General features: G+C 36.2%; 1 protein-coding gene across 1 annotated transcript; it reads right to left on the bottom strand.

Annotated features, from left to right (window-relative positions):
* Positions 1-809: 809 nt before the first annotated feature.
* LOC104113199 (uncharacterized) lies at positions 810-2,109 on the bottom strand. The gene is made up of 2 exons (XM_009623306.4): positions 1,472-2,109; positions 810-870 (listed from the first exon to the last, which is right to left on the bottom strand). The coding sequence occupies exon 1, from the start codon at positions 1,960-1,962 to the stop codon at positions 1,474-1,476; it is 489 nt and encodes a 162-aa protein (XP_009621601.1). The 5' UTR covers positions 1,963-2,109; the 3' UTR covers positions 810-870; positions 1,472-1,473.
* Positions 2,110-12,368: the final 10,259 nt, after the last annotated feature.

Below are 12,368 nucleotides of genomic sequence, written 5' to 3'. Positions count from 1 at the left end.
TACACTATCAGATGACCGAGAAGACGAAGCAACATCGTTACAAAATAATAAATGGTGGGCTCTTTTATAAAATATAAAAGTTTGGGGTAATTTTTAAAAAATATAATAGTGATATTGGGATTTGGCATTTGAGATTTGGGATTTGGCCAAAATGTAGGCAAAATCTATGCCAGACATGTGTTTGCCAAATAAAACCCAAGTTTATTTTGGCAAAATCTATGACCAAACGAGTCCTTTGTTATCTATTTTTTAAATGGATATTATCCATATTTGACTCATTTTTAAAAAGTTCACAATTCAACTCATTTTTAGTGAATAATATGAAAGAATAATTATTTTTTTATCTATTTTGCCACCACTATCACACCCAAATTCCCTAGGTCGAGAAATAAGAGCACGAGGAAAAGGCCAAATTAAGTGAATTCTCGAAACGAGTAGAATATTAATTAACTTGTGCCTTTGTAGCTTAAGAATACAAAGATTCATAACATTACCAAAAATCATAAATCCCATGGAAGAGTAAAGAGTTTGCATATAAATATGATTCATAAAAATATCCCATTAGACACTCGAAAGTGGAGTAAATATGATGAACAAAATATCAAAAAACAAAACAAAATTGCAATTGAACAATAAATTTCATTTGATTCTTGAAACGAAAATACGACAATCAAATAGAAAAATATAATACAAAGATTTCTTGGGTGATACAAGAGTGAATCATCTTTAATTACAGAGAGGGAGAGAGAAAGAGAGCCAGAGAGAAAATAAAGTAGAACATTTTCTCCTTTTTTTTCACTGGCTTAATATTTCTGATTGTTTCATTTAACCACTGGACATCACCACATCTGCCACTGATTCATCTGAAGACTGAAAATTGAAAAAACATGTATCAATCTCTCACGACCACACGATTAAGAAATTAAAAGATCACCAGTAAATAATATTAAAATATATTGAATTTTTTATTTTAATCCTTCTTGTTTGAATTTTTTAATTTAAATTATTGACTATTAAATTAAAGGATGCTAATTATAAAAAAAATGAATGACCGACAATATAATTAAAAATGTAGTCAGGTTGGCAATGAAATGAGTACAAATCATAAAAGATAGAACTCAAATTCCGTTAAGAAAAAGAATAAATAAATTTTTGTAGGCTATTCGGACACAGCGTTTAAACCAAATCAAGTAAATTAATTGCAACTATCTTTGTTTGCTCTCAATGTTAAAATATTAGGAGATTTCTTTGATCAGTTTCAACTTTGATGGATAAAAAATAGGAAAAATGACATTGTCAAAAATATACATATATATAATCTGTAGGTTATATACAAGATTTAAACAAATTTTATATACTTTTTTGACTACCAAATAAAAATAATTAAACCACTAAAAAATAAGAGTTATTTTATGAGATAATCGAGGTGTCACAAATTAACTCAAACAAAATAATTCTTTTTGTAATTTACCGTTATATTTCAGCTCGTTGAGAGGGGCTTCTCCAAAAGCCAGCACCATAAAACTTGTCCCACATTTCCTTCTCCAATTCCAGCGCATCCTTATCAGATTCTAGGTTTCCGCCGCCGACCACCGCAATGGGGCTAGAAATAGGATAACTATGAATTAGCTCAATTTCATCACAGCTGCAGTGTCCTTTCGACGGCAAAAGTCCTTTTTTCGTTAACCGATTTCTACGGTTTTTCCTCAAAGCCTTACGACAAAGTCCAGCTGGTACCTTATATACAGCCAAAATCAACAAATTCACAATCCCACAAGGACAACAACAAGCCACCGCCGCACATTCCGCCGTCGCACCGCCGGCAACCTCCGCAAACCGAGCCTTTCGGACACCGCCGCCGCGTGATGACGAGGAATCTTGGCTAGATAAAAGAGGTTGTCTTTTATCTAGGGATAATGATGGTGGTGAACGTATAGTAATTGGTCTCGTCATATCATGCATTAAAATTGAAGAAGACAAAGAAGAGATTTTAATTTTCTCAATTTTTTGTACAACTTTTTGAGTTGTAACAAATTGAGATGATTTCAAAAGGCAGAGGTTTCGGAGGGGGAAAGAAGTTTTTTTTGGATCTAAGGGAAATATGCCCCCTCTCCGAAATGGTCGGAGATTGTTTTTGACTAAAGAGATAGGAATATAATGATTATTTATTTTTGGAGATTGGTGAATTTTGGGTTATAAAAAGGTTTATTGGTGCTTATCTGTTTTGATATTTGTTTTTTCTTTGGTTTTGATTGATCCAAGAAAATATACTAATGGTTTAGGGTAAATGCTGAAAATGGTGTTTGAGGTGTGATAATATAGTGGAACGGAGAAAAAGAAGGTTTGTCCTATAGGGGTCCGGGGAAGTAGGGATGAGTTTTAAAGAAGATATTAAGGGGTACTTTTGGCTTAAATTTAAGGGGGATAATTTTTTTTAACGAATAGACGACTAATAATTAAATCTGTTTTAAAAATATTTTTTTGAGGATTTATTAGAAATAATTTTTTAATATCAAAAGAGATAGAGGTAAAGTTTGCGTTTATCATATACTCTTCCGACTTCACTATCGAGACTTGACTAACGAGATCACATTAAATATGTTATTTTCGAGTAATAAGTAGGAAGTATAATAGAAAAATATGAAGGCCCTTAAATTGCGAGTGTGAGTTTGAGGTTAGGGGAACACGGATACGTGAGGGAGTTAAATAGGAGTGACAGAGGTAGGACAAGATAAGGGTATATTTTGAGATTATACAATAGGGGACATAAGATCGTGAACTAAAATTTGGATTTTGGCATTCTTTTTGGGTTGTTGTTGGTATATTTAGGATTTTGGCTAACTTTGTATTAGTGCCCTCCCGCTCTCCTCTTTCTCCCTCTCTCAAAAATTTGAGGGTTAGACGTAAATCAAGGAGGGAAAATAGTTATTCGCGCACAGTATTTAGATCAAATCAAGTAATGCAATTATAAAATTAAATATATATAATTAAGTGATAAAAAAAAATTATGCATAGTAAATGTCTTGTATTTATATTCTTCATGATACCATGTGTAGATAATTCTTTTAAAAATAATATTGATAAGTTATAGAGTTGGTTTGGAAGAATGCCTATTATTTAAAGTTAGATGGAGAGCTTAATTTTTTAAAATAAAGTTGAAGGGGGTGTATATGATGAAATATGATATGACACGTGGTCATTTAAGGGAAAGACACGTGGAACCCAAGACGGGGATGACCGAAAACCGAACGCAGTCATTCCGTTTGTCACCGGAAGGGATAACGTTCATAAATGTGTATTAGATGCTTTGCGCCGGGTAGCATTTAATAAAGAATATTCTGTAGCATTAAGAGCAACAACTCGTTACAGAGAATTTGGCATTTATGTTCACCATTACATCTTCATCAATGACCCTCATAATTAATATTAAAGGAGGGCATGATCGTAGGACCTCCTTCCCTAGACATAACTATAAATAGTGAGCCTAGTTATCATTGTAAAGGACACGAATTTTCTGGCTAAACTTATACTACATTCTATGCAAAGCTTAATACAATCTTACTTTTCTGCTTTTTGATCTCATAAGTCATGTGCCCGGAAACCTTGTTCCCGGAATTATCATCTCTGTTGTTTCATCTATATTTTAAGGCTAAGTATTGTATATTTCTTCAATTATTGCATTATTTCATGATCAAATTAGGTCACTCGTCTATAAACCATGTATAAATTCAACTGTACCGTTTTACGGGTAAATAGTTTTGCTTCCACCGTGGGGCCTAGACAGTCGTGCAATTAAATTGATCCTTGCCTTTTTTTACTAACGTGATTTGATTATTTTGTCTCAGAAAAAATCACAAAAAGGCAGATAACACTGTTAACACACACGTACAACCCTGAAATTCAAGGGGATCAACCTCATTTCGAGGATTCAATTAGTGACACCCGAAATGAGGAAAATGACACCACGCCGGTACATGGCAGGAAGAACCCTCAACAAGTTGGGGAGACAACTCCCGATGATGCTGATGGGGAGCATGTCATGGATGCGGTGAGGGTCCTACAAGAGCAACATGCAATCATTCTAGGCCATCTCACGCGACAGGATAAGGTTATGACGGAGCTGAAGTAGGCGCTATCGGGGGTTTTGAATAATGCAAACAAACGAGATTCAATTTCTCCCGGTGTTCCCGCAAACCAAACAACGTAGAGAGTCGACAACAATACTCCCAGGTGTGAAGTTGGCTCCGACGGGGCTGGGGGAGAGTGGATCCGGTCTCAACAACGAGAATGACCCGTTTAAGAATGAACTTTTACGGTTTTCAAAAAGTATACCCAATTGTCGTACAAGCCGAGTGCGGTAGCAGAACTAATCCCGAAGCGGTTCAAAATGCCTGAAGTGCCAAAGTATGACGGGACTTTTGACCCACCGGAGCATATTACCAGCTACACAACGACGATAAAAGAAATTAATTTAGCTCCTCAGGAAATTGAATATGTGTTGCTAAAGAAATTTGGAGAAACTGTCACGAGTGGAGCTCTAACCTGGTATTCATTATTACCGGAGCATTCCATAGATTCCTTTGAGATGCTCGCGGATTCTTTCATCAAGAATCATACCGGGGCCAGAAAAGTACAAGCCCGGAATGCCGACATATTGAGGATCGCAAAGGGAGAATCCGAATTATTACGAGAATTCGTTACTCAATTCCAAAAAGAAAGAATGTTACTATCGGTTATACCGGATGAATGGGAAGCTGAAGCATTCACCACAGGATTGAATCTGAGAAGCTCAGATATTTTCCGGAAGCTAAAAGAGAGTCTGCTTGACTTTCAGGCAACAACTTGGGCAGATGTTCACAATCAGTACACGTCAAAGATAAGGATCGAAGATGATCAATTCGGTTCTACATCATCGGTCAAAGGACGGGAGAAGAGCAGAGAAAAATCAAAAGATGACTACGACGCGGACAGACAGACTTTGAGGGGTCAGTTTTTGCCTTACGAGCGGACCGAATGTCACGCCCCAACCTTGAGGAGCGCGAATGGCGCTCAATCGAGTAAGCCCAGTCGTGAAAGCCTAATTTACATTAACCTCTCATCATTACTCATGCATGATTTACCATAACATAATTAGATCTTGACTTTCAAATTGAATATATTAGCTCTTGCCTGAAATTTTCCTTATGATGGATACATAGCATTATAAATAACTATAAATTCTGTGAACATAGATACATGACAAAACTCAAAACTTTAAGCACATAACCCACATTGTACATAGAGCTTCTATGACAATAAATACCTAAATACATAAAATGAACTAGACACAAACACCCACTAGAACTGTAGCGGACTCACCATAAGCTGAGTAGTGAATAAGATTCCTATCAAAGATCCATATCATCCTGTAGAAGTATACCTGCATCCATTAAAAGATGCAGCGCCCCCGGCAAAAGGGACATGAGTACGTGTGGAATAGTACTCGTATGTAAAGCAAACAGAACAACATATGAAGTTATGGTAACTTAAATAAGAGGCAAGTGAAGTACATCAAGAAACTACGAAACATCCCATAGAATCACATTTCAAGTCTTATTATACTTGCATCATTCTAAACTTCTTTTAGGATCAACTTAGCCATATGAACTATACGTGGAATACATAATATAATGTATTTGAAACAACATGTACAAACAAGGCCAATGAAAGTGGCACCTATTGTCTGCGTTAACAATGTGTCTCACTAGACCGTACATGTCCCTCTCTTATTTTACACCTATACATTTCATAGACCGTCCTTAGTGTTCACATATCATATTATACACCTATGCGTCTCATAGACCGTCCATAGTGTTCACATATTATATTATACACCTATGCGTCTCATAGACCGTCCATAGTGTTTATTCATACCTTACACCTATACATTTCATACACAATACACTTATGCATTTCATAGACCGTCCATAGGATTCCATACACAATACACCTATGCATTTCATAGACCGTCCATAGGGTTCCATACACAATACACATATGCATTTCATAGACCGTCCATGGGGTTCCATGCACAATACACCTATGCGTTTCATAGACCATCCATAGGATTCTATATACAATACACTTATGCATTTCATAGACCGTCCATATGATTCATTCATATTATATTATACACCTATGCATTCCATAGCCCATCCATAGGATTCATTCGTATTATACACCTATGTATTTCATAGACCGTCCATAGGGTTCGCATATTAAACACTTATGCGTTTCATAGCCCGTCCATAGGATTCATAACACATCATTATGCACATAACCATATATAAGTCAAAGTGACATGATTAACATTACATTTAAGGTCGTAAGTTCCCGGATCATTGGAACACTTCATGTTCATGCTCATCATGGAGAAACATAGCTCATTACATTAGCACATGCATGGTGAATCAATAAATCGATTTCAATGGCACATGGCCCAGTTTCTTTTCTTAAGGTTCATCATCATTTAGCATGGGACATCTCTCTTCCACCTCATTATATATCCTTTTGTCAACTTAAGGTCATTAGCTAAATTCATGATTCTTGGGAACTTAACATCGAAATCATTTGCATTATTATTTTAGAAGCATACATACTTTGATTGAAACCATTGGGACATACAACGCCTCATTATTCTCATTTTGGCAAACGGCCGCATTTCATGTTCATACTATCACTTACTTGTACTTGCCATTGGTGATCATAGGACATTAAGAACATTTAAAATATTTAGGTACACCATAGCCTCTCCTCATGAGGGCGTATGAGCTTATAGCACATTGGAAACATAAGTACGAATACGTTCATCTCATAACCTTTCACACCATATATCACTTCATTAGTACTTTAAACTACTTACAACATTATTATTTTATTGGCTTCATTGGCCATACAAATTATTCTTCAGTCATGGCATTGTGGTCGTATATCATATTTCACACATTTATATCTTTTCTTTCATGGATCATCATCATAAATATCAACATATAGAATATTCCAAAAATTACAATTTTAGGTTCATTAGTAATGAAGGCTTTAAACACAATAGATTTCTTTTCAAGAAATGGAGTAAAATGATTGGCATTCGAAACACAAGTTAAAATCATAAACGAGTAAAACATCATTTATTCTTGAAATACTTTTCCCCAAAAAGGCAATACACAATTTAAATTCATGAATATAGAAGAGCTCAATACATGTTGGGAATACTTACAAAACATAGCACGACTTGAGTACATAAGCTTTTAGGCAAATCTATTTTCAAAGTCAATTTGGAACAGCTGAATCAAGGCTCATTTCATAACCTTTCTTGTATCATTTCATTTCATTGGCATAATTGGCCACAAATATAACTTTCATTATTGGCACGGTAGTCACACTTTACATCTCCAACCCACTTCTTTAATTTCCATCATCTTTATTCAAGACCTTAGGTACACATATGAACCATTAAGAGTCTTAAGCACATCGAGTTTTTCTCACACAATTTGGCATCATAACTTTCATTTGAAACACGACTCAAAGCCATAACATTTTAATACACAAACCATACTTTGAACACATTTCCGAAGGATAACATAACATGATAAGAGCATTCAGAACACATATTTAACATATCTCTTTCGGCACAAAGCTTATTCGGAATAGTCAATTTATAATGAACAACTCGGGACTTACAAGAATATCGTGGAATTCAATTCTAAGAGGGAAGTTTAGCCAACATACCTTGCTTGAACTTTTCTTAGATTACTACAACGTTCAGAAAATCCTAGAAATCCCAATCTATTTTGAGACATAACAAAATTGAATACAAATTAGGAAGATATTCATGGTTTCGGCTCATTTGAGCATTTTATCAAATACTAGGTGTGGAAATTTGACTACAAGGTTCTTCTACATGATTTCCTTCATTCCACAACCCAATCTTTACTTATTTGAGCTCAGCAATCTTTCCACAAACCATATTGGTACATGCTTATATAAATAATACTCTTACACCCAAGAATCATACTCCCAATCAATCATCTTCTACCGAAATTTGAAATTGAAAATTAGGGTATGGAACCTTACCTCTTAGATGAAGAACTTGTGAGGTTTCTTATTAAATTTCAAGGCTTGAGCAAGTTTTTATTAACAATTAGCTTAGGGATTTCTCCTCTCACTCTAGGGCACTTCCTTTCTCTAAATATATCATATATTCCCTTCAAAAATGATCCCTTACGTCTATTTATCGAGATAGGGTCGGGTTATAAGGATAGAAAAATAGACCCTCCGAAATCTGGACTGGGCTACAGACCAGGCTTTGTGGGCTCTGTAGCACGTTCTAGCGCGCTACAGACCTTGTGCCGCGAGCTCTATAGCACGATCTAGCACGCTACAGACCTTGCGCCGCGAGCTCTATAGTACGGTCTAGCGCGCTACAGACCTTGCTTCACGAGGTATAAAGCACGGTCTAGCGTGCTACAGACCAGGCTTCGCGAGGTCGAAACGATTCAACTCCCCAACACACTGTTCAACCTAAAAAGTCCGAAAATATATTAAATTAGCCTACCTTGGCACCACGGAACCTTAAACTCCTTAGCTAAATTTTTCGGGGCCTTACATTCTCCCCCACATAGGATCATCCATCCTCGAATGAGGAGTAGAGTTCGTCCCCAAACACTTAACATAGCTCGTTTCTTTTTCCACACATCTTAAGCTCCCAAATTTAACTAACTCCCAAATTTTTCAAAAAAATCAGCAGAGTTTCCCCTGTAAATGGGGCCCATCCATCTGCCATAAAATCATAGAAATCAATCCTAAAAAATATATAGATAACACCACATTGTACCATATACATGAAAACAACAACAACCATGACTCTCGAGGCCAACTCTATGACCGTGCTTACCTTGGTCGTATCCTTGACTATTCCTTCCTTTATTACGAGGACAATTAGGCACCTCACACATTATGCCTGCTATGTGCGTTATTCCTTTAATCCTTAGTTCTTTCTCATTATGTAGCACGATGTGCAAACATTCCTTGATGTTAACAAGGGAACTCCGAGACTAAATCGGAACCTTAACGCACGACCGAGGATAGAAGAAGAGAAACATTTCCTAAATGTCATTATAGCCTCCCTATTATAAGTGTGACCGGAAACACACCAATAAGAGGGACTCTACTGACATAGCTCCATAACACCTTAGGACTCTTAAACCGTTCTCTGATACCAAGTTTGCTACGCCCCGACCTCGAGGAGTGCGATCGATGCTCAACCGAGTATACCAGTCGAGCAAGGCTAATTTACATTAACCTCTCATCATTACTCATGCATGATTACCATAACATAATTAGATCTTGACTATAAAATTCAATACATTGGATCAATGGCCCAAAATTTTCCTCATGATGGATACATAGCTTTATAAATAACTGTAAATACTGTGAACATAGATACATGACAAAAATCAAAACTTTAAGCACATAAACCACAGTGTACATGGAGATTCTATGAAAATAGATACCTAAATACATAAAATGAACTAGATCCAAACACCTACTAGAACTGTAGCGGACTCACCATAAGCTGAGTAGTGAAGAAAATCCCTATCATCCGGTAGAAGTATACCTGCATCCATTAAAAGATGCAGCGCCCCCGGCAAAAAGGACATGAGTACATGTGGAATAGTACTCGTATGTAAAGCAAACAGAACAACATATGAAGTTATGGTAACGTAAATAATAGTCAAGTGAAGTACATCAAGAAACTATGAAACATACCATAGAATCACATTACAAGTCTTATTAAACCTGCATCATTCTAAACTTCTTTTAGGATCAACTGAGCCATATGAACTATACATGGAATATATAATATAATATAATTGAAACAACATGTAGGAACAAGGCCAATTAAAGTGGCACCTGTTGTCTGCGTTAACAATGCGTCTCACTAGACCGTCCATGTCCCTCTCTTATTTTGCACCTATACATTTCATAGGTCGTCCTTAGTGTTCATATATCATATTATACACCTATGCGTCTCAAAGACCGTCCATAGTGTTCACATATCATATTATACACCTATGCATCTCATAGACCATCCATAGTGTTTATTCATACCGTACACCTATACATTGCATACACAATACACTTATGTGTTTCATAGACCGTCATAGGATTCCATACAAAATACACCTATGTGTTTCATAGGTTGTCCATAGGGTTCCATACACAATACACCTATGTGTTTCATAGACCGTCCATAGGGTTCCATACACAATACACCTATGCATTTCATAGACCGTCCATAGAATTCCATATACAATACACCTATGTGTTTCATAGACCGTCCATAGGATTCATTTATATTTTATTATATACCTATGTGTTTCATAGCCCGTCCATAGGATTCATTCATATTATACACCTATGCATTTAATATACCGTCCATAGGGTTCACATATTATACACATATGTATTTCATAGCACGCCCATAGGGTTCATTAAAGTCAAAGCGACATGATTAACATTACATTTAAGGTGTAAGTTCTCGGATCATTGGAACACTTCATGTTCATGATCATCATGGAGAAACATAACTCATTACATTAGCACATGCATGGTGAATCAATAAGTCGATTTCAATGTCATATGAGCCTAATTTCTTTTCTTAAGGTTCATCATCATTTAGCATGGGACATCTCTCTTCCACCTCATTATAAATCCTCTTGTCAACTTAAGGTCATTAGCTAAGTTCATGATTCTTGTGGACTTATCATCGAAGTCATTTGCATTGTTATTTTAGAAGCATACTGTCACGCCCCAACCGAGTGAACCCGGCCGAGCAAGCATGTTAGATACTTTCTACCCAACTCACTCATGATCTAGAAAAGATGTGATTTCATTAATTGTACAGTAGGAAGCTCATTCATGCAATACTAAATTGTTTCATTAGCTATTTCGCCTTTGAGTCTCAAAACACACATATTCTTGTAGTCTGAATAGAACATGTGATCAAACACACATAACTCGCTTAATATTCCCAACACCTATATACAACCCACATAGTGTCTACGGAGCCTCTAAAGATACAAAGGAAAGTAAAGATGGTGCCAGCAATAAGGCCCCGACTATACCTCAAAAAGTGACCACAATATAAACAAAAGGTACAATACATGACCCCGAAATGAAATGGGTCTCACCGAGTCTGCTGAGAAGAGGATGCAACACTACCTGTGATCAACATTGCCTGCTATGTAACCACCTGCAACTATTTAAAGATGTAGCACCCCCGGAAAAAGGGACGTTAGTACCGTCGAATAGCACTAGTATGTATAGCTAAACATCATCTCAATAGAATGAATAATAAGACAAGACGAACAATCAAGAATTCAATAAGAGCTTCAAATAATATTAAAACATCAAGTTAAGGATCACATAGGTTTTTAAGTCAATTCCCGCATTATTAGGTAGGATGGTTTTTAGTGCCAATATGCCACAATCCACAATACTATCGTGTTCTTACACGGAGTCCGATCTTAGCTAGGCTATCTCATTTGAGACATCAACCATTTTCACAATTTCATCCACAAATACCACTGTATTCTTACACGGAGTCCGATCTCGGCTCGATCGGCTAGGCCGTATCATTTGAGACATCAACTATTTTTACAATTTCATCCACAATACCACCATATTCTTACACGGAGTCTGATATCGGCCCGATCGGCTAGGCCATCTCATTTGAGACATCACTCATTTTCAATCAGTCTTCTCAATTCATATTTCTCTCCCATCTTTTCAATACAATGGCACGGGTGGCCCCAATTATAAAGTTATTCTCGGCGCTTGGCCGTATTTCATGATTCAAGTTCTTTTTCACATTCCAACATTATTGCAAGCATCAATAACAACACATTTTTTTTTCATTCAAGACTTATGATTTCACATGTGATCAATTTAGAATCTAAGGCACATAGAGGCTTTTTACACAATTTGACATAGTAGTCTTTAATCGAATTTGACTGGAAACCAAGGCATTTTTAGCGCATATTGAAAGTTTTGAACATTTCCTCAGATGACGAGATAATATGATGAAAGAATGGGAATATATATTACACATATATTTTCAAAACAAGCACATTCGGGATAGTAATTTCTTTTATGTTCATTTTGGGACTTGCATCGATTTCATGATTACCATGGGGTTCAATTCTAAGAAGAGGGGGTTTATCCAACATACCTCAATTGAGCTTCTTAAAACTCTAAGATATTCCAGAATATTAGCAACTTCAATCTATTTTAGCAATATAGCAAAATTCAACCAAAAATTAGGAAAA

The sequence above is a fragment of the Nicotiana tomentosiformis genome, chromosome 2 (assembly GCF_000390325.3).
Source record: "Nicotiana tomentosiformis chromosome 2, ASM39032v3, whole genome shotgun sequence".
NCBI classification, from domain to species: domain Eukaryota; kingdom Viridiplantae; phylum Streptophyta; class Magnoliopsida; order Solanales; family Solanaceae; genus Nicotiana; species Nicotiana tomentosiformis.
The sequence above is the reverse complement of the archived record's forward strand: the minus strand, read 5'-3'. Positions and strand labels throughout refer to the sequence as shown.

What these genes read in the sequence shown, in the direction of transcription:
- LOC104113199 (XM_009623306.4), bottom strand. Translation starts at nt 1,962, where the DNA reads ATGCATGATATGACGAGACCAATTACTATACGTTCACCACCATCATTA.